Source organism: Copadichromis virginalis, linkage group LG7 (genome assembly GCF_057382275.1).
Source record: "Copadichromis virginalis isolate Kocher_CV1m ecotype Utaka linkage group LG7, C_Virginalis_male_GT1.1, whole genome shotgun sequence".
In the NCBI taxonomy this organism is placed as follows: Eukaryota; Metazoa; Chordata; class Actinopteri; order Cichliformes; family Cichlidae; genus Copadichromis; species Copadichromis virginalis.
Window position 1 is genome coordinate 29842216 of NC_140624.1, and position 27037 is coordinate 29869252.

At 44.4% G+C, this 27037-nt stretch overlaps 1 protein-coding gene across 2 annotated transcripts; it reads left to right on the forward strand.

Annotated features, from left to right (window-relative positions):
* The first annotated feature begins 1554 nt into the window (after positions 1-1554).
* On the forward strand, positions 1555-25246 carry xpo7 (exportin 7). 2 transcript variants are annotated; one of them, XM_085462936.1, is made up of 28 exons: positions 1555-1616; positions 11233-11379; positions 11550-11643; positions 11914-12080; positions 12444-12509; positions 13221-13325; positions 13925-14090; positions 14200-14273; positions 14354-14473; positions 14550-14696; positions 14892-15064; positions 15361-15554; positions 15629-15734; positions 15824-15959; positions 16816-16889; positions 17000-17080; positions 17442-17505; positions 17633-17741; positions 18019-18125; positions 18420-18508; positions 18606-18713; positions 19144-19226; positions 19315-19529; positions 19626-19764; positions 19949-20106; positions 20182-20280; positions 20364-20491; positions 21611-25246. In XM_085462936.1, exons 1-28 carry the CDS (start codon positions 1584-1586, stop codon positions 21702-21704), a joined length of 3276 nt encoding a protein of 1091 aa, XP_085319062.1. In that variant the 5' UTR covers positions 1555-1583; the 3' UTR covers positions 21705-25246. The 2 variants fall into 2 exon arrangements, with proteins under 2 accessions (XP_085319062.1, XP_085319063.1); XM_085462937.1 differs by lacking the exon at positions 1555-1616 and adding an exon at positions 1694-1907.
* The last annotated feature ends 1791 nt before the right edge of the window (positions 25247-27037 follow it).

Below are 27037 nucleotides of genomic sequence, written 5' to 3' on the forward strand. Positions count from 1 at the left end.
CCCAGCTCTCACTGGGCAAGAGGTGGGTGCATCCTGGACAGGTCACCAGTATATGGCAGGAATAACACAGACAGTCATTCACGCCTACTGCAGATTCCAGATCAATAGTTCACCTAACGAGCACGTCTTTGGACTGTGCACGGGGAGAACATACAAACAGAAAGAACCCAGGCAGCCGATGGATTCAAACCCACAACCTTCTTCCTGTGAGGTGATGGTGCTAACACTCAAAAATTACAAATTTAAATAAATGAAAAAATATGAATCTATTCCTTTCTGATTACTTTTGAGCTTACCTGTGTAGATCCACTAACATCCACCAGAGGGGGCTGCAGTACCCACAGCACACCTTCCAGTTTTATACTAAAACATGTTATCGTATTAGATGGCATTGTGCTTCACTGGACTACATCACTGTTGTGTTTAAGATTATGACTCAACGACAGAAATATTTTAATAATCCAGCGTTTAGGACATTCATTCAAACAGCAACAAAAATACAACAAGGGCTTAGATATAATATGACCAAAAAATATGCTAATGAGGTCTAAACTCATCTGAAATTAAACAATCCCAAATACAATCAAGCAAAAATATAATTATAAATGTAAATATAAATAATTAGTAATAATATAAAAATCGCAAGTGCAATAAATAAACACGAAATAACTTTAGAAATACAAATAAAATATTCAATTTAATAAATCATACATTATAATACTGTTCTTGTTTTTTGATGTTTTACTATATGATAAGATGTTATATTACATTTGTCCATTTAGGCCATCTATCTATAAGCACCTTTAAAAATGTCAGTTAAAATACTAATACTACTACTACTACTACTACTACTACTAATAATAATAATAATAATAATAATAATAACAATATTAATAATATGACAGTAAAATTAATTTAAAAAGTCAGAAATTTATTTAAAAAAGGTTTTCTAATGAGTTTGTAAAATGTCTGTCACTAAACAAACTCTGATTGTATGCATAACTTCTCTTTGTTACATGTTATTATGCATTCATGTCTCTATGTATTTGATTCCAGTGTGTTGTAGTGCATTACATTGTGTTGTATTGTAACATAGCGTTACAGCGTTGTATTAATGAGATCAGAATCAGAATGGGTTTATTGCCAGGTGTTGAGGTTTACAACATTAGGAAATTGCTGCGGTGCTTCAGTGCAGACAATAAGAATTAAAGTGCTATGTAGAAAGAAAGATATGTGCATGAGATATACATGAGATATATACATGAGAATAAGAATTATGAGTGCTACGTAGAAAGATATATACATGAGTGCAGGTGGTGATCAGTGCCAAACATGAAATGATGCAGTGACACAGCGTAGGGTAGATGTATAGTTTATTAATCTATTTGTATTGTTAAATGACATTGTGTTGTATTAAATTGTTTTATGTTGTATTTAATTGTATTAAATTGTATTGTGTTATATTAAATTGCGTTCCATTGTGTTACATTGTGTTGCATCGTGCTGCTGGAGTCCTGCCAGCGGCCACCAGCGGGGGCGCTGTTGTCACTTTGGTTACCCATAAGCGGGGGAGTGAGAGGTGCATGAAATGGAGAAAAATGGCGGATCATGTGCAGGTAAGCGGAGGTTTCATGTTTTTGTCGCGGATAATTTCTGTAGGCGGGCGCAGCTGAAGCTGAGGCCGGATCCGAGTGCGCCGCTCCCGGCACGGAGCTAGCGTGCAGCCGGTGCGTGCGGGCGGCGGCCGCGGTGGAGCTAGCGGGGAGAAAGAAAGGATGCGGCCGCCTGTGTTGACTTGTGGCCTGCTGTCACAGCACGGGCTGGAGGCTAGCCGCTGCTAGCAGCCAGGGGAGGGCTCGGGCTCCGGGGCGAACAAGGGAGTCTGCGGGCTCCGAATGTCCAGCCTGGTGAGTTCCGGCGTCCGTGGCCATCAGAGGCGAGTAACCGGAGGGCGAGCGGCGGGAAAAATCGATGTATTTCAGTGAAGTAAACAATGAAACAGGCGGTTAGCTGCAGACGGATAGCTGCCAGGCTAGCACGCACGGTCACCTGGCGCCACCGGGAACCGCCGTAAACACGCTTATCCCAGACGGACCGGGCGCGGTACCCGGAGCTTCTGTCCCGGAGTTCCAGGTTTTTGTGTTTTTATTCACGGCTCGCTCCGGTAACGACACCCAGCCATGCAGCAGGCTAGGCTAACGTTAGCATATCTACACGTCAACTTCTCCCGCCCGAGCGTGTTTGAAAACATGACCTGGTCTGTGTGAGCGTTAGTCGGTGAAACAGGGCGACGGTACCGGGCCGGACCCGCGAGGGGCTCCAGGGTGAGGACAGCGGGGGTTTTTACCCTGGTGTGGGCAGAATGGAGCGGCAACTAGCCAAGGCGCTGTGCTCCGGCACATGTTTGGGAAGCCGAGGGATGAAGTTCAGCTGCTCTGGACTTCCTCCATGATGCCCCTGCAGGGAACTCTGTGAGGAGACTGTGGAGACTTTGTGCTGAGGGGCAGGTGAAACCCCGACAGGTGAAGCCAGCTTTCGTTTTCTCTGCTGGTCACATGAGCTGTGTGTGACATGACATAATATATTGTTAATTGCGCACAGCATGCATGAACTATGAGGAGAAACTCATCCGATCCTCTCATGTTAGCGGCTGTAACAGCTCGTTATTATTGTTTCTGCTTCAGAGTAACTTTAATCAGTTTATCTGTGATCAGCTTTAATCCCAGGAAGGATTGTACGAACTCAGGTGGGGCACAGATTCACTGAATGTGGTCAAAGTGGAACATCTCAGCCTGATTTCATTAATATTTCAATAATTTACCAGGTAATCAAACGTTCAGGTGAGTTTCTGAGGGATTCTGGGTAAACGTGTGACGATGATTTCAGGTTTTTCAGTCTCAGCTCTGGTCAGAATACCGGGGAGAAAATATTTATTAGTGATAAAAATGATAATATAAATTATTCTGGCAGCTATTTTCATGGTTATACAGATTTAACTATAAATTCAAAGACATGAAAACAGCAAATTTTATAAAAACAGCTTTAAGTTAGCAGATTTAACCTAAAATAAAGTTTTTAAAGCTTTTTTTTTTTACCTAGAAATGACACTTACTCCATCACCTACTCCCAGGTTTATGATCCTGTGAGTGCCATAAACTGTCTGATAATCCAGGTGAAAGTCTTCACTTATGTAATGGTTATACTGGTACCACTGAGCTGGATGTAGCTCATAAATTCATAATTAATAATGTGCCAGTAAAGTAAGAGAAGGGCCTCACGTCGGGCAGTTCTCGTAGCTGGATTAAGTTGAATTTCTGTGATTCTGACACACAATAAGCCCAGATCCTTGTTTTTAAGTATTTTTAGCTGAAATCTAACAGAACGAAGACTTAAGTATTTTTAATGATATTAAATGACTGAAAACGAACCACTTAAGTTCATTCTGGTGTTACTGAGACAGTTTTTGGTGGAATAAAGATCAGGCTGATATTTACTGTTCGTATCCACTGTGTGCTGTTTGCTTTCACTCAGCCGTTTGTCTCCAGACTGATGATCATGTGGCTGCCTTGTTCTGATGGGGGGTTGTTCACTTTCCTCACTGTAATTAAAATAACATTCACGTGTAATTTTTAAAAGATTGTCTCACGTTAGAGCATGAGCCCACACACCTTCATTCCTGTGATCAAACACTAACTTTAGTCAGTTCAGCTGTTATGAGCTGTCATTCAATGATGATGTGATGTGGCGAGTCGAAGGCCAACGCCATGCGGTCATGAGGTCAGAATCACCCGCCCCAGTCTAAAAAGTTCACGTTAAAGTCCAACGTTTACCCTGGTGTTCCTCACGCAGTCAGGCTGGAGTCAGTCCACAGCAGGAAAAGAGATTTGGGCTCTTTAGCTCCATAAAACAGTTTCTAATGTTTGTGTAGTGACAGCAGATGATGATGGAGAGGATTTTTCTTCAGACATTTCAGGCACTGAATCGTCTGTTTTTCATACACCTGTGTGTTTATTTGAATAAAAAGGGGTGGCCTTTATTGACAGCCGTGCTCCTGTGATGTTCAGGACTCCTGCTAATGATGATTAAATGTCCATCTGGTAATCTTTAGATAATAGCTGATCAGCCGTCTGCTCCCTGACGCCTCCCACAGGTTCTCTGTTTATGGAGATAAGCTGCAGACCAAAAATCACCTCCTGAATATTTAATGATTCGGGAGGTTTCAAAGGATATCCCTCCATTATGTTTATTATGTTTCTGCACACATGGGGCATCGTAGCTCGAGCCTGCAGAGCTGTCAGGAGTTTATAGAATATAAAATACGTTAATAAATAAAAAATCTGCTCTCAGGTTTCGACTGAACCTATTCCTGTGAGGTGAGGTTATTATTTATTATCTCTGTTTTCTGATGCTTACCTCGGTCTAAGCAGAGACTCCCCAGCTATGGGACGCATCCTAGTCAGGTGCTGTGCGTCTGTGCTACGAGCTCCTCCCAAATCTGCCAGCCTGTCTCTGGTCTCTAAGGGAGCTCCAAGGGTCAGATCACCTCCATCCTTACACCTGCGATCCTGTCAGGATCACACCCGACCTCTATGGCGCCTCCATGGGACACTGTGTGTTTCCAGGTGGATTAAATGATAGTAGTAGTTGCATATTTGTGAAGAAAAAAAACACGACAATGTTCAGTTTAAATACAGGTTATTTAAAGTCTTTGGTGAACACAGCTGCTGTTTGGACGCTTCGGTTGTTTTTGTAACTCACTTTCATTGAAGTGACTCTTCATGAGTTTAGATGAGGAATAAACAGTTTCCCGAGTCGCGTGCAGCTGAGTGTTTTATTCAGTGGTTTCATTCTAACTGGTCTGTGTGCCGTCAGCAGGGAGGTCGATGCTCCTGCAGCATCACCAGAGGAGGCTGAGATGTTTCTCTACTAGCTTACCTGTAAAGCTTCAGCCTGAAGCTTGGCTCACTGGCTGTTGGTGTTTCTGAGGTGGGCTGGACTCTCCTGAAGCCATAAAGAAAACACCTCTGTCCTCCTCCCACACCTGCACTGACACAAAGTTTGGTCTCTTTCAGCTGTTGCAGCATCTCATGGTCACTGAACCGGTGATGAAATCATCACACCTGTGTGCTCGTGTCTCCAGCACGGCCGCAGCATGTTTCTAAATGATGAGCTAAAGCATGGCAACAGAGTTGTGGTTTGACGCCAGAAAAAGCTCCGATGCAGATAAATTCAGATCTGTGACATTCACACTGCTGCTCGCAGGCCTGCAGCTGGACTCAAGCTCCCAGTACCAACCCTCTAAGTCAGATTTACCTTCACACTTACCTACAGCATTTACAAATTTGGGCTTTATATCTTTATTATAAAACTAAAAAACAAATGCATCCTTCTGTTCTGCAGTTTTTATATGTCCTGAATATAATAGAGAAGAATATTGTTGAAGGAGCTTGCAGGGTTACGAGCAGGAAGTTAAAGATGTGCTTTCCTCTGGTTATCATCATTTTAGGACTAAAGTTATTAGAAACTCTTTGAGCAGACGGTCGAATAAAAAGAGACCAATTGTGTTAAGAGTTATTGACTGAATATGATAATTATGCAGACAAATAGACAGAATTTAAAAGGAATCAAAGGTTTGCTACTTCTTTCACGTTTGTTTGTGTTTCTGAGTCGTTTGTGACAGTAAATGTGAGTCTCTGGGTTAGGGCTGCTCAATTAATCGAATTTTAATCACGATTACGATCTGGGCTTTCAACGATCATTAAAAATGACTGAGCCGATTATTAGCCCCTCCCTCATTTATCCGCGACACCTTAAAGGCCGATCCGTAAAAAGTATTGTCGGGCATAAACTGGTCCGTGGCGCAAAAAAGGTTGGAGACCGCTGATTAAGAGGACCCGAGGGAAGCTCGGAAAGCTAAGCAGAAGTTATTTGGAGAGGAGAGTGACTGCCGTTGGTTGAAAAGAGAGGTTAAAAAAAACTTCAGTGGTGTTGCACACTATTTTATATTATTTTTTAAAGTCATTGTTAACCCTTTAAATCCGGTCAGAGCAGCACGCTCCGTTTTGTGTAACGATTTTTAAATCCCTGTAGAACCTGAACCGTGTAAGCTAGCGCAATAATTTGTTTTGTATATGAAACCGGAGGAGTTGTACTTACATCTTATGCCATCAGCTTGTCCTCGGTCACGGTTTCCTTCCACATATAGCTTTGCAAAAATTGCATAAAAAGCGCTTGCAGGAACAAAAACATAATATTCCAGAAACATGCTTTGCCGATCCGATCAGCTGTTCATAACACTTCCCACAGTGAAACAGACATCAGCGCGAACTATCGCATGTCCGCCATTTCCTGGCCGAAACCGGAAGTGACGTCATTTTCGCGGAAATGTAGTTTTTTACTTGTAGGCCTTAAAAACCTATACTGGTCATGTTTGACTTTTCTGAATAGTTTCTGAGATGCTTAGAACTCAAATTGCACTGCTGGAAATAGTTTATTTTGATGCACCTGCTGTTTTCTTTGCAAATTTGCATCATAGGATTGTTTTTTTGTTTTTTCTGCAGTGTATATAAAAATTGGTGTATCTCAAAAATAAAACTATGAAGACACTCAAAATAAATTTCCTGTTGTTGTAAACTATTTTTTGCAACTTTTTTGTATTTAAAGTTTTAAGGGATAAACCTCTTAAATTTCTCCAAGTAGAAATATATGTAAAAAACAAAACAAAAACTATTTTCAATTTTTTTGTAGTTTATTGCACTTTTTTGCAATTAATGTAGTTACTATGGACTTAATGCATACATATTATTAAAATATGGGCCATATCAGTTGTATAGCAACTTGAAATGCTCCCACAAATGGCACTACAACATGTAAAAAAATAATATAAGCTCTGGCGGACTTAGTTCTATGGTAGGTCTTAAAGGGTTAAATAAATATCGTCAAATAATCGAGATCTCAATTTCAGTGAAAATAATCGTGATTATCATTTTTGCCATAATCGAGCAGCCCTACTCTGGGTTTATTTAATTAAGATTAGACGTCAGAGTCAGCACAGGTGAAGTTTTCACTGTTTATGGACCAAAACACTGTTTATGGATTGAAAACACAAAGTTAGACCAGTGAGGACATGTTAGCTGCCACTGTAAAGAAACTGCATCCTTATTTCCACATGGATCAGCGTTAAAGCCGATTGATTTATTGATCGAGTGAGAGAAAGTTCCTCTCCAGTCCTTGTGATGGTGTGAAGGTGGAGATGAAGGGGAGGTCTGCATACAGCCCAGATGCAGGAGCCAGTACATTTACACCGTGATGCTCGGGTTAATGGTTGCTTTATGAGCCAGATTTTAAAATGTTTCCGATATGAGTGGTTTGAGGACTTTGAGTCGTATATCAGGGTGAAGTTGGTGTTAGCCAGGTAAAAATAAGGCTCCTCGATCACTTTAACTTTAAAGATTTTCTTTTTGTTTGATTGGTTTCTTATCTGTAATTGTTCTGCTGGAAATCAGGAAATTCAGATTACTTCCTCGAAGTCTTTCCTGTCCTGCTGAAAGCAGTTTTAGTTGAGCTGGTGAGAACTTCATTTCATGTAACTGGTCTGATGGTTGGAGGCTGCCGGCTCGAGTCACATCACATTTATAGTGATCCTTTATTTATCAGGTAAAATTCTCATTAAAAGTCTGTTTCAAAGGAGACGTATACAACAACAGTATCAGGACAAAGACGCACACAGAGCTGATATTCAGTCACAAACATGTGATCAAACAGAATAACAGGCCATCAAAAGCCGTCACTCTCAGTGGGATCTGAAGGTCGTGAGTTAATCTGTGACGCTGCTGTCGCTCAGTTTGATGGTTGTGAAAACTGAAATCTGAGAGTTTAACGCCAGCCCAGAAGTGTTGCTCAGTGGCAGCACGGTGAGGAAACTTTGTGAGGAAGTTGTAAAACCAGCTCCTGTGTTATGGGAACCAGTTCAAATGGCAGAAGTTCAGGTTAGTCCTGAATAATGAAAGTAAAGCATGCAGCTCTCTATGAACCTCTGTGGTCATTGTCTAGCCCAGATTTCTTTGTCATTTTCACTTAATTACAGAAGCTTTTATTTTGTAAAATAGACTGAAAACAGTTCATTTCATATTAAATCAACCAAATCAAAGGAAACTTCAGAATCAGCTGATTTCATTTTTAATTTAATTTAATGAAGCCATGAAAAATTAACCTTAATACTGTGAATGATTTCAGAGTTACAGGAAGTTTGGGAGCGTTTCTTAGATCTGGTTGATTTTCATATCTAAAACGGACTCAGCAGTCAAGACTCACTATCGTCCTCCCTCACTCTAATGGGACCAAAATAAACTTCACTTTTATTCACTCATAAAACTAACCTACAAACTCATCAGAAAGCGTTTGATGAGCTCAGAGGTCAGGTGGCTTGCATCCAATCAGACCTCAGAAGAGTCACCCCCTGCTGGTCGTTAGAGAGAGTGGATGTCACCTGTGAGATTAAAGCACCCAGAGTATGTATCTGCAAAATAAAAGCAGCAGTTAAAATCCAGAAAACATCCGTCTGCAGGCCAGACGCACGGCACAAATTTAAAAATAGAAACAGTTTGATTTAAAATTAGAAACTGGAAGCATCTGTCGGCTGCCAGCACCGGAAACGTGCTCGTCATCTCCGAGCATGAAGTAAGGAGAGCCTTCAAGAGAGTGAACACCAGGAAAGCAGCAGGACCAGACGGCATCCCAGGTCGTATCCTAAGAGACTGCGCATACCAGCTAGCTCCTGTGTTCACTGAGATATTCAACATCTCTTTATCTCAGTCGGTGATCCCCACATGCTTCAAAGAGTCCATCATTGTTCCTGTCCCGAAGAAACCCCACCCTGCTTCTCTCAATGACTATCGCCCTGTAGCCCTCACCTCAGTAGTGATGAAGTGCTTTGAATGCCTGGTCAGAGACTTCATCATTTCTTCACTACCAGACACACTGGACCCACTACAGTTCGCTTACCGTCCAAATCGTTCCACAGACGATGCCATCTCTCATCTCCTCCACACATCACTCACTCACTTGGACACTAGAAGGGGGAATTATGTTAAAATGCTCTTCATAGACTACAGCTCTGCATTTAACACCATAATTCCCTCCACACTCACCACCAAGCTGGAGCATCTGGGACTCAGCTCATCTATGTGTCAGTGGATCTCCAACTTCCTAACTGGCAGACCACAGGCAGTAAGGATGGGCGGACATGTCTCAGCCTCCACCACTCTCAGCACTGGAGCCCCCCAGGGGTGTGTTCTGAGCCCCCCGCTGTACTCTCTGTACACATATGACTGTGTGGCCACTACCAGCTCCACCACCATCATCAAGTTTGCTGACGACACCGTCGTGGTGGGCCTGATCTCTGATAACAACGAGACGGCCTACCTGAAGGAGATTAGGAATCTGGAGAACTGGTGCCAGAGGAACAACCTCCTTCTAAATGTCAGTAAGACAAAGGAGCTGATAGTGGACTTCAGCACTAAGCAGGAGAGGAACTACCAGACCCCCGTCATCAACGAGTGCCCAGTGGAGAGAGTGGACAGCTTCAAATACCTCAGAGTTCACATCACGCAGGACCTGTCATGGTCCTGTCACATCAACACCGTGGTGAAAAAGGCCCGTCAGCATCTCTACCACCTCAGACGCTTGAGAGACTTCCAACTGCCCTCCAAGGTGCTCAGGAACTTTTACTCGTGCACCATAGAGAGCATCCTGACGGGAAACATCTTAACCTGGTTCGGGAACAGCACCATGCAGGACAGACGAGCTCTACAGAGGGTTGTGCGGTCAGCTGAGCGCACCATCCGCTCCGAGCTCCCTGACCTGCACTCAATCTACAGCAGGCGGTGCTGGACCAAGGCCAGGAAGATCGTGAAGGACCTCAGCCATCCCAACAACAGACTGTTCTCTCTGTTGAGGTCAGGAAAGCGATTCCGCTCCCTGAAGACCAACACAGAGAGACTGAGGAGGAGCTTCTTCCCGCAGGCGATACGGTCTCTCAATCACACCACCACACAGTACTGACCCACACATATGGTTCTTACACACACACTGGACTTTCTGGACTTTGGTTTTGCACAACACTGGTCACTATATTCTTCATTTCCGGTTAATACTTGTACAGCTGCTGTTATTGTGTATATATTTATTTATATTTAGATTTCTTCATACATTCTTATATAGTTCTATATTGTGTATTTTGTTGTACAGTTATTTTATTTTCAACTTTAATTTATATATTTTATCTTATTCTTCCCAGTTAAATTTACCCTTCATTCTAATTTGTGTTGTACAGTTATTTCATTTTTAACCTTAATTTATATTTTATTCCTTCCTAGTTAAATTTACCCTTTTTAATTTTTCATATTTATTTCCTATCTTATTCATAGCCTTTTCCTTTTTTGTTTTCTTTAAGTCACGAGCAGTTGTCCAAGCATTTCACTACATATCATACTGTGTATGACTGTGTACGTGACAAATAAAAATTTGAATTTGAATTTGAATTGAATTTGCTGCACCGGGAAGAGCCGGAATCAGGCTGATGCCGACACCTCGGGAAAACATGGAAAATTTACACGAGGAAAAAAATTTATGAGGAAAACTGGAAAATGCTCTCGTTCTATTTTTATAACTTTTTTGCGGAATATCTTTTCGGTTTAGTTTTCTTTTTCTTAGATGTTATTAGATGTTAGGTGTGTGTGTGTGTGTGTGTGTGTGTGTGTTACTGTTGAACTTGATGAGTTTCACGTGAAGCTGAGTGTAAGCTGAGGGTCTGCGGGCATCACCGTGGGCGGGGTTTGGTGCTCGCCGCTTATCTGACGCCTGCAGAAGTTCGACACACATGATGCAGTGCTCTGTCATACCTCACTCCATGTACCCTCAACGCATCACACGAGTGGAGGTGGCTAGCGCACCTAGGTGGAGGCTGTAAACACCATCAGACCATCAGCTTCCACCTGCACTCATGCCGCTGTCCCCCATCTTTGGCCCTGTCGGTGTAGTTTTCCTAGAAAGTAACCCGAGACGGTTGGAGCAGATGGCGCTCGGCATGTGTGTCTGTGATTATGAGTGTGTAAAGCTCGGCGTGGCTGCCCGTCTTATCTGCTGTGATCTCTGTTTGTCTGAAACGATGAAAGACTCGAGCCGGCTGCGGCTCACTGATAAGCCTGCGCTGTGTCCCTCTGTCTTATCCAGGGCCTCGCCCAGCTGGAGATCCTGTGTAAGCAGCTGTACGAGACCACCGACACCGCCGTCCGACACCAGGCTGAGAAAGCTCTGGTGGAATTCACCAACAGCCCCGACTGTCTCAGCAAATGTCAGCTGCTGCTGGAGAGAGGCAGCGTGAGTACAGACTACAGCCGGACTGTCCAAGCAGCTTCAGTTTAACTTTCCCACGTTAGCAGAGATGATGCTCTGCAGGGTCAGACAGTCCTGTGCCTGTTGTCAGAATAAAAGCATGTAGATGGCTGTCAGAGGAGATAACCTGACCTCACTGTTTTGTCTCCTGTCAGTCTTCATATTCTCAGCTGCTCGCAGCCACCTGTTTGTCAAAACTGGTTTCTCGGACCAGCAACCCTCTACCCCTCGAGCAACGCATTGATATCCGTGAGTATCTCCTGAAAAAAGCGGATAAACCCTGCAGGTCAGGTCAGTCTGAGGATTAAAGAGAAGCTGGAGTGATGCATTAACAGTCACAACAGAGATGCACTCATCAAACCTCAATAATGACAATGAAGATGTTTGTCTTTCAAAATAAAACAAAATCGACATTACTAGTTGAACAGGTTGTGGGGTTTTCAGTAAAGCAAAGCAGGGTGTTTTAGTGTCTTATTTTGAAAAGCCGCTGCTAAATGTTTTGTTTGTTTGTTTTTTCAGGGAACTATGTGCTGAACTACCTGGCGACGCGGCCGAAGTTGGCGGCGTTTGTGACGCAGGCTCTGATCCAGCTCTACGCCAGGATCACCAAGCTGGGCTGGTTCGACTGTCAGAAAGACGACTACGTGTTCAGAAACGTGATCGCAGACGTGACACGCTTCCTGCAGGTCAGAGCGCTGAAACCCTTCTGTCCTGTGAATCTTGTGTATATTTATTTGTTTAATTTGTCAGAATAAAAAGTTTTAAGCAAGTTTTAAAAAGTAAGAAGATTCAGCTTATTGGTTCGATCATTACCATGGTGATTTCGGTGCTTTTATAACTGTTAAGTAGGCTCATTTGATCTGGTGTAAATGTGCAGCGTACTTTGATGTCATAATGACTTCTCCGCATGGCTCAAACCTGCTTACTCTGTTTCTGGACCTGTTTTATTCAGTGTGTGAGAAGAAAGAAAGAAACAGGATCATTTAAGCCTGGATTAGTTTAACCTGATCTGTGTGCGTTTGTAACCTTTTGTGTGGTTGTTTTTACAGGACAGCGTTGAACACTGCATCATAGGAGTCACCATCCTGTCCCAGCTGACCAATGAGATCAATCAGGTAAGTCACAGCGTGCAATTTATGGAGGTGTGGCAGATTTAAACAGATCCTCGCAGTGATCGACGACCACAGCAGGCCGAAGAGTTTGCATGTTTGGTGACGTGTCCAGACCAAACTGGGTTCTATACTACAAAACGAGTTCAGCATATCCAGCATACCTTTCCTGTATCCAGATTCACTTACACTAACAGCAGCAGTCAGGATAAACAGTCACATGACCGTTAACTTGTAACTTGCTAACCCAGATTTCGCTGCACGTTCAACGAAAGTGATGATGTTGGCAGCATCTGACCAACCGCAAAGGGTCATTTGACCTTTATAGGCTCTACAGAACATGAAAATGATCCCTATGAGTGTCACCTGCTCCAGGGATGTTACCAAATACTGGCTCAGTAGAGCAAAAATAAATCAACCTAGTTATAATGTTCAAAAAAGTACAGCAGCTTTATTATTTCCTTGCTTGTTTTTAAAGTCTCTTAAAAATAAAAAGTTCAGTAAGGTGGATTAAAAGAAATCAAGTGACTTGATTCCAAAATAAAATATATCTGTGTAATATACAGTGAGCGTACAGTGCAGGATATTGAAGCTAAACTCTGGAAGTGTCATTTTTATTTATTTTTTGTTGATGATGAAATCACCAGCATTAGTTGGTCCTCAGATTTTCTGCCGACTCTGATCTTTTTTTTCTTTTCTTTTTTTTTTTCTCCTCAGGCCGACACGACGCATCCTCTGACCAAACACAGGAAGATCGCCTCCTCGTTCAGAGACTCCTCGCTCTTTGACATTTTCACGCTTTCCTGCAACCTCCTCAAGCAGGTTTGTTTCGTCCTGTCGGCAGTTTCTCCCATACAGGCTTACATATACACTGCATTTCATTTTTGTACTGATTTCCCGCTTTTAGTTTTTTAATTATTTCAGACCTGTGTTATTTTATTTTTGTTCTGTATTTAATTTTGTATCAATTCCTCAATTTATCTACCTTAACTTTAGATTTATTCTTTTTCTTTGCATGTCCATGTTAGTCTGACGCTGTCAGAATAAAACTTGTGTCTTCTTTGTGTCAGATATTTAATGTTCATATTAAACATGAGTTGATGCTTCAAACAAAGAGCAGAAAGTATGAAAATGTGATCTCTGCAAGGAAAACATAAGTGCTGCCCTTAAGCAGGCTTCCACAAGTTGGCCAATCAAAAGAAAATGGGGGTCTTAAAGGCTGAACTAAGGCCCATTGTAGGACAAAGGATTATTTTGACCTGTGGATCACGCAAAGCTGCTATAAAAACTCATATAAAGATGTATTTTGAGTGAGGCAGCTCGCTGTGGACACTAACAGATCATATTAAATGCCTGAGTGAAGCTGATGATGATGGCGGTTTGTTGATGCTGATGATGATGATGATGCGTTTGCTTTTCAGGCTTCAGGGAAGAACCTGAACCTGAACGATGAGTCTCAGCACGGCCTGCTGATGCAGCTCCTGAAGCTCAGCTACAATTGCCTCAACTACGACTTCATAGGAACCTCCACGGACGAGTCGTCGGACGACTTGTGCACCGTGCAGATCCCCACATCATGGAGATCAGGTAGAGGAGCGAGGCGCCCGCCGCTTACAGATTAATGTGGTGTTGTTACTGATATTTACTGCCTCACGACAACATGAAAACGGTTAAATCTGTGTTTTGTCTTCTGCAGCGTTCCTCGATTCCTCCACCCTGCAGCTGTTTTTCAATTTATATCATTCCATCCCTCCATCCCTCTCCCCACTGGTAAGTGAGCACAGTCATGTGACTACAGCCTGCAGACTGATGCGTGAAGCTTTACTGTTCGTGTGTGTGTCTGGGTGCAGGTGTTGTCGTGTCTAGTTCAGATCGCCTCAGTTCGGAGGTCTCTCTTCAACAATGCAGAGCGAGCAAAGTTTCTGTCACACCTGGTGGACGGAGTGAAGAGGATACTGGCAAACCCACAGGTAACACACACCTGTCTGAAAACACACACACCTCTGTAGCTTCGTGTGTGTTGAACAATGTGTGTTTGTGCTTCAGTGTTTGCCCGATCCAAACAACTACCACGAGTTCTGCCGCCTGCTGGCGAGGCTGAAGAGTAACTACCAGCTGGGTGAGCTGGTCAAAGTGGAAAACTACCCAGAGGTCATCCGCCTCATCGCCAACTTCACCGTCACCAGTCTGCAGGTGGGTTTTTTAACTTTTTCCGTCTGTAATAGTGTATGTGTGTGTCATCCACGTTTAAAAAAAAAAAAAAAAAAAAAAGTGTATGTGTGTATATATTCACACTCACACACACACACACACACACACACACACTTACATCGTGGTCAAGCAGCAGTGTTGTGTACCTGACTCTTTACTCCTACTCTTCCTCCTCAGCACTGGGAGTTCGCCCCCAACAGTGTTCACTACCTGCTGAGCCTGTGGCAGCGCCTGGCAGCGTCAGTCCCTTATGTTAAAGCCACGGAGCCCCATCTGCTGGAGACGTACACTCCAGAGGTCACCAAGGCCTACATCACGTCCCGACTCGAGTCGGTCCATGTCATCCTCAGGTGAGACTTAAACCAACCTTAAAGTTAGACAGGATTTCATCTTGTTTGATTTTCCAGCAAAAGATTGCATTTCCATTTATTCCATTAATTTAATTAATGCGTTCATAAGATGTACATAAAAACTTAGATGTGTTGGGAACAGATTCTGGATGTTACTCCCATGATGTGTTCGGTGTTTGTGGCTGTGAATCGGTGCAGTGACGATGGTTTGAGTCTGAAGGGTTGGGTCGGTGATGGCTCAGGCAAACTTCACCTGAGGGTTTTTAGGGATGAGCTGAGCATGTCTCTGTCCGTAGGGACGGGCTGGAGGACCCTCTGGACGACGCCGGCCTCGTTCAGCAGCAGCTGGACCAGCTCTCCACCATCGGCCGCTGCGAGTACGAGAAGACATGCGCACTGCTCGTCCAGCTGTTCGACCAGGCGGCTCAAACCTACCAGGAGCTGCTGCAGTCCACCAACTCGAGCGCCATGGACATCACAGTGCAGGAGGGTAAGAGCGCGAGCCCCACCCCTGTGCTATTTTGGGGACTTCGGGAGTCTGACGCCTCCTCTGCTTCTCTGCAGGTCGGCTCACGTGGTTGGTTTACATAATCGGGGCAGTGATCGGAGGACGCGTGTCGTTCGCGAGCACAGACGAGCAGGATGCCATGGATGGAGAGTTAGTCTGTCGGTAAGAGTGCGAATGTGGCGAGCCGGTGTCTGGGGGCGTGACTTCCTGTCGCTGAAAGCCTGACCTTGCGTTTCCTGCGTTTGCCTCAGGGTGCTCCAGCTCATGAACCTGACAGACTCGCGGCTTGCTCAAGCTGGGAATGAGAGGCTGGAGCTGGCCATGCTCAGCTTCTTCGAGCAGTTCAGAAAGATCTACATCGGTGACCAGGTGCAGAAATCATCAAAGGTAAGGCGCGCCTCTCTGTAAGCTCCACCCCTTTCAGCTGACATGAATGAGCAGGTCTGACTCTGTGTGATCTCTCTGCTCAGAAACTGCAAAGTGTGAACATCCAGATAAGTGCTTGAAAGTAAATTGTGGTTGGTGTTAGCGCCCCCTGCTGGCTCGCAGAGCATCATGGTGGTGTTTAAAATTCAGGATGTGGTGTTAGGTAGGCATAGAGTCAGCTGTGAGTCACATGGTCAGCCTCCTCCTCCTGCTCCTCCAGTGGTTCCCTGGGGCGCACCAGTAACTCACTGCACAGAGTATATGATTATATATCTCTGCTGGCCCAGGAATGCCTCAGGATGCCCACGAGAAACTCAGAAAAGTCTGCAACCTCCAGAGCTCGGAGAATCTCAGTCGGTTTTGTCAAAACATCGGTCAAACCCGAGGCCTTACTTTTGGATTCAGTTCCAGTACCTGTTCTCGGGCTGGGAAGTCTGGCTGAATCTGGAGCGTTGTTCACACAGTGCTCGGGCCAAATTACTGATTTCTGGCTGGCTGGATTCAATCGATTTAGCGTTTTGGGGCTAAAACTAAATTTAGGGGAGTAGTAAAGTCCTGAAACCCTTTTTAAACGCTGAGGGTGATCAAGCATTCAGTAAAATGTTCAGTATTTTACTGAATGTGGACAGGTTTGATATTATTTTATTAAAATATTTATTATTATTGTTTCTGTTTTCATTGGAACTAAAGTAAAATAATAAGAAGCAGAATTCGGTGCAGACTGTTCCAAACTGAAAACACAGAAATGACTTGAAGCGTCCTCTGAAGTGGCAGCCGCGTGGTGATCATGTGACTTCCTGTTTGTGTTTGTCCGTAGCTTTATCGACGACTATCAGAAGTTTTGGGCTTGAATGACGAGACGATGGTACTCAGCGTCTTTATAGGGAAAATGTGAGTAACTGAAGTCCAGGTAACTCCGGCACACCTGAGAGCCGATGTTCAAAGTTAAACGAACTCTCAGCCGCTGTAAATATGTAGAAGTAAACTTTCCTCTCTTTCAGTATCACAAACTTGAAGTACTGGGGCCAGTGTGAACCAATCACCTCCAAGACACTCCAGCTCCTGAACGACCTCTCCTTAGGATATCCTTCATGTCTGTGACCCACACAAATGTTTTCATGTTGATTTAGTCTAGTTTTTATCTTTGCTGTTGTTTTTGTGTAGTGAAAGTAAAGCAAAAGAAGCCTTGCCCACCTGATCTTATCGTTAATGAGGGGCAGCCAATCAGAAGAAAGTTGTCTTTAAATGTTGAGCAGCTTGTTTCAGATGAGCTGAGGGCCTGGTGCCTAATAAATAAGGATAATTATGAACCGTGAGTCATGAAAAGCTACTGAGCAGGATAATGAATCCATCTTAAGGACTTAAAGGTTAAACCAGGCACTGAGTTAAAGGAAGGGGTGGGGCTCTGGGTCAGCGTTTTCTCCTTGACTTCACTGTCTGCACGTACAGCAGCGTAAGGAAGCTGGTGAAGCTCAGCGCTGTCCAGTTCATGCTGAACAACCACACGGTGAGTACTTCACATTTATCGGAGCCCAAGTTTCACGTCTGATTAAAACGCGTTGAGCTGACACACAAGCATCACAGACGAAGAAGAAAGTGAGCTGTGATGAACTTCCTGCTGCTGTCTTTGTCAGAGCGAGCACTTCTCCTTCCTGGGAGTGAACAACCAGTCCAACCTGAGCGACATGAGGTGTCGGACCACCTTCTACACTGCACTAGGACGCCTGCTGATGGTCGATTTAGGTACGCAGACACAAACACACACGCTGGTGTGGCTTCAAGTTCTTCAGTTTCGGACTTTTTGTAGACTTCACTTGGCAAAAGGTCGCTGAGACACAGATCCAGAACGACCCACTGCGGCGCCCCTTGTGATGAAGAAGCAGCAGAAAGTTTTTATCTTGTAACAACACAAAAGCTGAAACAGGAGAGATACTGGTGCCTGGAAATGAAGTGTGACGTGGTCTGCAGGAGCCACACACACACAGTTTACACTGGGCCTCGTGTGTGTCTGTGTCTGCAGGTGAAGATGAGGACCAGTTCGAACAGTTCATGCTGCCTCTGACGGCGGCGTTTGAAGCAGTGGCTCAGATGCTGAGTACAAACACCTTTAACGAGCAGGAAGCCAAGGTCAGAACACCCTCACAAACATACAGACACATAAACAGCATCAGTTTTGTCAAACATTTATTTCTGTTTTTGCAGACAGACACACATTGTGTTGCTCGTGTTTGTGTTTCTGTGTGTGTGCGTAAACGCATGTGTGACACAGCGATGGCGGTGTAGCAGGGATAAAGAATAAAGCGGGTGTAACTCAGAGTTGTGCTAATAAAATTGTGACCCTGCTTAAACACGAGGAAACTCCAGCAGAAGCAGCTGAGCACATGTTTCGAAACATTGACCTTCCTCCTCTTCCTCCTGCAGAGGACTCTGGTGGGTTTGGTCCGGGACCTGCGAGGAATTGCATTCGCCTTCAACGCCAAGACGAGCTTCATGATGCTGTTTGACTGGATGTATCCTTACACTGACTTCAGATCAGCACGCGGTCAGATCCTGGTTTTTCTGTTTATTGTGTAAACGATGAAAGTGTGTCCTTAACCCGCTCCGCAGATACCCGACCTACATGCCCATCCTGCAGCGGGCCATCGAACTGTGGTACCACGACCCAGCATGCACCACGCCAGTCCTCAAGCTCATGGCAGAGCTCGTCCACAACAGGTAAACCTGCCCAGTGACGAAGGGGCAGGTTTAAGAGTATGACCTCTGACCTCTGTGCTGTCACATCCTTACAACGGTTCAGCCTGTGAGGATCCAGAGACGACTCAAAGAAAGTAAAGGCAGCCCACTGGCGGCCTGGGATCAGCTATGATTGTAGCATTTTCCCTCCCAGCAGGAGCTGTGGGAGTGTTTTCATTGGTTCATTCTAAGAGTACACACAGTGAACGTCAGCAGAATAGTCAAGTTTTAAATGAGGAAGCCGCCTCAGAGGTCTGACACCTAATGTTTTCAGAGTTCTGGTGAGGCGTGACTAATGTAGATGGTTTTCAGTGATGTTTTACTCGGCTCAGAAACCAAAGCGCGTCTCCTTTCAGATCAAATGTAGAGGTGAAAGGTCACTAACTGTGTTTGGTTTTTGTTTTGTTTTCAGATCACAGCGGCTTCAGTTTGATGTGTCGTCGCCAAACGGCATCCTGCTGTTCAGAGAAACAAGCAAGATGATCACGACCTATGGTACAACCTTTGACCCCCACTCAACCGCCTCAAAGATATACCTGTCTTTGTTCTGGGCCGCTCATCGAGTTCCTGTTTTCTCCTTCAGGGAATCGGATCCTGACGCTGGGCGAGGTCCCTAAGGACCAGGTGTACGGGGTGAAGCTGAAGGGCGTCAGCGTGTGCTTTGCTATGCTGAAGGCGGTGCTCAGCGGGAACTACGTCAACTTCGGGGTCTTCCGTCTGTATGGCGACGACGCTCTGGACAATGCCTTACAGACCTTCATCAAACTACTGCTGTCCATCCCTCACAGTGACCTGCTGGTATGCTCCACCTCCTCACAGGTTTTTGTGACTTTGGAGACGTGGACTCCGTTTGAGTGAGTTTTTAACCCTTGACCTCTGGTCCTGTCTCTGCAGGACTACCCGAAGCTCAGCCAGTCCTTCTACTCTCTGCTGGAAGTGCTGACGCAGGACCACATGAACTTCATCGCGAGCCTGGAGCCTCACGTGGTCATGTACATCCTGTCCTCCATATCAGAAGGCCTCACAGCACTCGGTAAGGCAGCGACGTTGGTCAGGTGTGTGTGTGTGTGTTTCTGTGTGTGTGTGTGTGTGTGTGTGTGTGTGTGTGTGTGTGTGTTTCTGTGTGTGTGTGTGTGTGTGTGTGTGTGTGTGTGTGTGTGTGTGTGTGCGTGCGTGTGTGTTGAAGTTACATCATTGTGTCTTTGTGTGTGTTTCAGATACGATGGTGTGCACCGGCTGCTGCTCCAGCCTCGACCACATCGTCACCTACCTGTTCAAGCAGCTGTCGCGCTCCACCAAGAAGCGGCCCGCTCCCATGGCGACAGATGACCGCTTCCTGCACATCATGCAGCAGCACCCGGAGATGATCCAGCAGGTGAGCTGATCACACCTGAGTCACCTGACCACACACACACACACACGTTGACACCTTGCTGCTGTCGTTGATCAGATGCTGTCCACCGTTCTGAACATCATCATCTTCGAGGACTGCAGGAACCAGTGGTCCATGTCGCGGCCTCTCTTAGGCCTCATCCTGCTCAACGAGAAGGTAACTGCCGCTCGCACTCGCCTCAGAGGTGGCACCGCGTGGGTCAATGTGCGCTATAACACGTGTGTTTTTTCTAACTGCAGTATTTCGCTGACTTGAGGAACAGCATCGTCAACAGCCAGCCGCCTGAGAAGCAGCAAGCCATGCACTTATGTTTCGAGAACTTGATGGAGGGAATTGAGAGAAATCTACTAACAAAGAACCGGGACAGGTGAGAGCAGGCAGCATTCATCCTCTCAGGTGGTCAGGAACGTGAAAAACGGGTGGAGACGTGAGACACGCTAGACTCGGTCAGGATCGTAGCTTAGCGTTAGAGATAAAAGCCACTCACAGACTGTCACTCAGTCTGTGATCATTCAGACTCTGCAGCAGGGATTGTATGAGGTTGTGATCCACAGACAGGGTTACCTGCAGAAAGCCACACCCAGAAGTAGGTACAAACTAAAGGTACTGCTGTGGACTCGATTACTACTGTCACTGATTTATTACTCACTTAAACTGGAGGAAAACATTTTTTCTTGTGTAATCCTAAACAGCCTGAAAGATATATGAAGACCAGTGTTTAGTGATGTGGAACAGCGACACACCTTATTTTTGGAGACACACATTGTGCATTATAATATAACCTGCTGTCAGGGGGATGTCAGGACGATCGGTGTATGGAGGAAGTCATCCAGTTACGTTAGATTACGTTGTGATCCCGAACACACATTTCCTCATCAGCTGGAAGGAACTGAATTAGGAAAGTAAAGCTGCTGATGGAGAACTTTCAGAAGGCGTGATGCAGCAGCATCTGAAGGTCTGGGTGACCTAAAAGGGTGAAAACTGTGAAAAATGAGCTCGAAATAATTTCTGTACAAATATTGTGTTTGTTCGCGATCTATATCTAACCTCAAACCGAGTTTTAAACATGGCTGACGTGCAGATAATACTGCTGTTTGTGCAGTGCATGGTCACATTACTCCAGTCGAGCAGTTATACATCAGTCTGTGCTGTAACAACCGAAAAATCCTAATGATTCCCACGGTAACCCTTGCCCTCGGTAACTAACGAGTGTTTCTGTGCTGATGCCGCAGATCTGCTCCTCTCCACCAGACTTCATTCACAAAACCACAAATTTATTCTGTAAAAACACGTCGTTACACGCTGGTCAGAAATTCAGGCCCTGAAAGGAGCACTGCCTTTCGGAGGTTTTCCACAAATAAACGTGTTTTAATGTGGGCGGATCTTAACAGTCAGGATTAGCTGGTTCTGATCTCCTGCAGGGGAACACTGAGGGGAGTTGTTCGTGTGCCTGACGAGGTAAAAATGCTCTGTGTGTGTTCTGCAGGTTCACACAGAACTTGTCAGTGTTCAGGAGGGAGGTGAACGACAGCATGAAGAACTCGACATACGGCGTCAACAGCAACGACATGATGAGCTGACATTCCACGCGGCCGCCCACCGAGTTCGCCCGGCCCCTCGACCCGCCTCTCCACGGCCTCCTACCCCTCACCTCTCTGCATCCCCCTCTCCCCCCCGGGCCCGGATGCCCAGGGATCATCACCCCGCCACAACACCAATTCAGCCCTCCCCCTCCTCCTTTTTGATATAAGCATATATAAATATATACAGATCTATTTTAAAGCCAGCCCGCCGCGTCCGGCTCGCCTGGCTGCTCGAACAGAGGGGGGGGAGGGAGCATGTCTGAGCACTCTGAATCACTGACAGGAAGTGGAGTGCGCCGCAGCCAGAAGAGGCGGCGAGGGGACGAAAGGACGAACGCCGGTAAACGTAGTAATCCGCTTCTGCCTGCCTTGTATAGAAACCACCCGAGAAACCAAGTGTACATTTTCTTTCGTAACATTTTGAACAATGTTTATAATGATCGACTTTAAAAACCCACAAAGACGAGACAACAAACCAACGTGTGATTGAGCTTTTTACAGAGTAGTGAGTTAGTGCACATGTCTGTCTGCGTGGGCATGAGGCTGGAGGGTGGGCGGGGCAAGCACAGGAAGCAGGTACACACACTAACGGAAAGGGAGGCTCAGAGCATCCATGTTGTACATTTTTCTCTGTCTCTGCTGCTTGAAGTGATGTAAATATTCCCGAATGACGGCCTCAGAGGGACCGTCCTGCTGCTTTTCCTCCTCGGTGTCACAAAACCGTCACATTTTGGTCACGGCGAGGTAGAAAAACGCCACCTCCATCCTCGTTTCCTGTTTTTCTTTGCCCATAAACACTAACCTGGAGGTCTTTGGGCTTTTCCGTGGTGCTCGGACAAAATTAAACACCTTCAGCAGACCAAACATCTTTCATTAGAGCTGCTTTTATTGTGAAGGCTCGCTAAACCTTCAGCTTAAAGTTGGTCTAATGTCAGCATGTTTGTCAGAGCGTCATAAAAATGATTTAAAGACAGAAATAGTGATTAGCTCCTGTTTTTCTTGGTCACGTGACACTTTTTCTCCAGCCATCATTTAAAAAGATTCATCAAAACCCCCGTGGTTGTCGTTGTTGTTATTATTATTATTATTATCATTAACTGTAAGCTGCAGAACAATAAGCTGGCACGTCATCAACTTCAGTTTGACTAAAGCGTGATCAAAACAAAACTTTACCTCTTTATGGTTACAGTAAAACAAGCGATCACACAACACACAGGCTGACATTTCAACATTCAGGGAAGTTCAGGGTGTCATCAGGCTGACAGGAGGTTTGCAAATATAGAGGAAATCCTCAGAGAGGCTTCATCAAAGCCGTATTAGTATGATGATGATGATAATAATAATTATATTATTATTACTGGAGCTGCAGTGACGATTTTAGTGGCGACACAAAGTCGGACATAATTATCAATCTTCAGTCAGATTTTTGATTTAATAATCTGCTGATTATTCCTTGATTAGCGCTTCTGTTGTGACGAAGGGTCATAAAAGTTTTCAGTCTCAAAATGTTTCAAATGTTGAACTTTTAGATATTTTGTTCTTGAGTTCCAGCTCTTCTTTTTCCCGCAATACTAAAGCAGATTATTAACTTGCTCGTTCTGATGATTAATTAACGCTGCGTTATTTTAAGCGATTCATCTTTTGATTTTTAAACATTTGTCAAACATCTGAAGACGTCTCCTTAAAAGTTATTTTTCATTTTTTTCCCCGTTATTCAGATGTTATTCATTTATCAGACAAAATGATCTGCAGCATTTCAAACAAACATTTCAGACTCGAGCTCCTGAAGCTGGGGCACTTCCTGCTTTCGCCCCACTTAACAGTCCCCGAGTGAGTTTTCAGCTCTCCGATATCTTCACCTTAAAAATTCTCGTGCTTTCTGTAGATTTTTTTTTTCTCTTTGTAATGAAAATAAACTTTCCCAATGAAACCAGCAGAAAATGAGGATATAATCACACTCACTTATCATATTTTCAGTTGAATTAACACAATGAATCATATAAAACTAGATGTGAGGATTCTTTTTCAGACAGACTTTAAACAGATCGTAAAAGCGGCATGTTTAAACCTCCGTAAATCTGCTTTGACATCAGAGGAGTGTCGGAGTGCAGACGTCCTCTAATAATCTGCATGTTTTAACTTCAGCTTCTCGTTGCCTCGTGACCCGAGTGTTCATCATGATCACCAGCTGCTGTTATCGGCTTCAGCTCGACTAAAACAGAACCACACGAGCCTTTAAACGAGTCTTCAAACTCAGGAAAAACACTGTTAAAGTGATCACATGGTAACATTACAGTATTACCCCGATTCGCCTCGACGACTGGTTTAATATTGCGACTTTTACAGGATGTTGTCGGGTTAATAGAGTTCATGTCTCAGATTTTCTGTGTTGATGTTCTTGAGTGTCTAACCGACAGAAAGTCCAAAACACTGAATCCACTGATCGAGGAAAACGTTTAAAGCTGAGCTGAAACCTCCACAGATCTTCAGGCAGCACCAATTTCTACCAAGTCTCAAGTCGAATACGGCAACATGACTGCGTTTAAAGACTCGTGACCAAGAAAAACCACACAGGAAGTCAGGGAGGAGGGTCACCGTTTGTTCATCGCCACATGAATTGTTTCTTTGACGGTTTTTGGAGTACATAAGGTCATATTTTCTGAAATTTCAGGTTTCACCACGTTATTTGTTGTTTTCATGCAGTTAAAAACGTGAAATCCTCTCCAGCGTCAGCTGACTGAATTCACAGAAAGTGATGGAGGTTTTTTGTTTTGTTTTGTTTTTATTGTATAAAAAAAAAAAAAAAAGCAGCAGAACTTCCCTTTAAGGCACCCGTCTGCATCGCCGCGGCTCTGCCTTCCTCTGAGCATGGCGGCTGCGCCAGTGGTGACGTCCTGCAGGTGTCGCACGCCTGCTGCTTGATGAACGTGTAAGCAACATGGTCACAGCTACATTTTCCCCTCTGGTAGGCTGGGTGCAGTTTCCACCATTTTGTTTACACTCTGGATTCCTCGGACCAGGTCTCGGCCTGCCCCCCTTTTTTTAGGGAGTCCTTTTTGGCGTGTGCGTTGATGTTGTGTGTGTTTGCGTGTGCGTGGAGTGGCTCTCTGTTGCCTGGCGTGCGTGTATGTGGTGTCTCACGGTGCTGCGACGGCTTGAACCCGCGATGGAGCTCAAACAGCCAAGGTCTGAGCCACCAAGCGGGAAGCAACAGGGGGAAACCATCGAGGCGGGAGTGCGGCGAAGGCGTCCGGATCGGTCGTCAAACCTTGGCAGAAGGTGTACAAAGAGAAGCAGGAAGTGGAGTCTATTAGCAACTTGTGTTACTCTCTACGATGTTGCTGCTAACTGTTTGTGACAACTAGCTCATCTCTAACCATGTCAGCACTCACGGATGTTTATTGAGTTCCTAATTTTTTGGCTTGTGTCCCTGATGTGAATGTGTTGGGTCCATAGAGTGAATAGCTGTTTGAGTTGTTTGGATGTCTGCTACATATAGTGTAAGCATTGTGACTGCAAATAAACCTCATTGATTTTTACCTCGCTGCCTCGCATCCTTTTCTTGATCTCAGCTGATCTACAGCTTGCCACAGGTGCTCAGCAGCAGTGCTGCTCTTTTTGTGAGCTTATGGTCACAACATCAACAGTCCACAAGACTACGAACCTCCCTCAAGTTCTTCCTCTTTTCCTCCATCTTCATCAGCCTTTGTCAAATATGTCCACTCTCTTCTGATGTCATCCTGCTCACTGCCATTGAAGATCTTATCATCTTAAGACAGCCTTAGTGCCACCATCTCCAAACCATACATCATTATAGTCCTAAATGTCGTAGGTAACAAGATGCTCAGAATCAGTTTTACTTATAACGCCAAGCCACAGCATCAGTCACATTAAGGTGCTTTGTGAGATTTTTATCTTACAATATAATCATGCAGAGAAATCCCAACAGTGAACAAGCAGTTGGTGAGAGTGAGTTTCTTCCTGTTAAAACTCCCTTTTAACAGGAAGAAACCTCTGGCCATAAAAAGGCTCAGGGAGGGGCGGCCATCTGCTGCCACCTGCTAAGGGGGAGGAGAGGGATACTGGACAAAAGAACAAAAGTAGCAGTAAAGCCTCAGAGCTGCTCTTACATCATCACCAATGTCTCTGCTTCACATCCAGGTAAAGGTGTTTCCTTATGTAGAAAAATGGGGGCGTGACTGTATGCAGATTGCACAGTCCAGCTGCTTCACACAGATTCTGATTGGCTAACATACACAGGGCACATGGATGTTTTCATATGGTACATCAGTAAATGAGGGTCAGCCAGCTAGCTGATAAATTCTAAATCAACTAGCGTGCCCATGTTAGCAACTAACATCAACCAGAGAAAATCCAGTTTAATCTGATGATGTCTATTTGAATAAACAGGAAGTTAACTTTCAGTTTAAGGTAAATTATTATAGTAATGCTAGCAAGCTAACCTAAAAACAAATGATGTAATGTTAAATGTTGATATTGTTTTTCCACCATTAAATTGTGTAACAGTATAAAGAGGCTAACTAGCTACCATTAGCCAGGTAAACATATTTTATAATGTGTTCCATTTGAAGTGGGAGGCAATCTCTGAGTTGGAGCCTTCGACTAGATAGCCCCTAAAGTTGGACTTGCTGAGTTTGAAAGTCGGAACAGGAACTCCATTTTTTGAGTTTTTTGAGCACCGTGTACCACATAAAATCGGTTAAGTTCAGTAAGCACAACCAGAATTCATACATAAGGCGCACTGTAGATTTTTCAGAAATCAAAGGATTAATTTGAAGACTGACTTATTTTCCGAAAAACACTAATTATGGCATACATGCAAATCCTCCCGCTTTTTCCAGGACAATCCCGAATTTCCACCCGGACATAATTGAAAAACCATATCCCAGATTGGACCAATCAATTCCAGTTTCCAACAATGGCTATAACTACTGCATCTACTTAGTTTTAATATTACTCTTATTTTTGTTTCTGCGTCGCAAAATAAACTTTTAACATATTTTCAGGCGAGAATGTAGCTGTGTAAACTTGAAACATCTGAGCCGGGGAGAACAGCAAACTCCCGGCACATCGTTTTCAAACCCCCGCTGTTTTTTGCTACTCAGGTTAAACATGATATACAAGTCACTTAAATAACTTAAACATGTTATTGCTTGGCCTTTTTCAGTGTTTTATTATTAGATTAGATTAAATAAAACTTTATTAATCCCTCGGGAGAGTTCCTCCGGGGTTTTCACACAGCTTTTGAATGTCTCCCTAATTTCGAGGTCTCAAGGTTCGGAGTATGAATGATGGCCCGCTTGCATGCT

Excerpts from the sequence above, each read along its gene's own strand:
- xpo7 (XM_085462936.1), top strand. The coding sequence starts at position 1,584 with ATGAAATGGAGAAAAATGGCGGATCATGTGCAG. Across the intron at positions 11,644-11,913 it reads CGAGCAACGCATTGATATCC|GGAACTATGTGCTGAACTAC; the intron begins GTGAGTATCTCC and ends TTGTTTTTTCAG. Across the intron at positions 15,735-15,823 it reads GATGGAGAGTTAGTCTGTCG|GGTGCTCCAGCTCATGAACC; the intron begins GTAAGAGTGCGA and ends CGTTTGCCTCAG.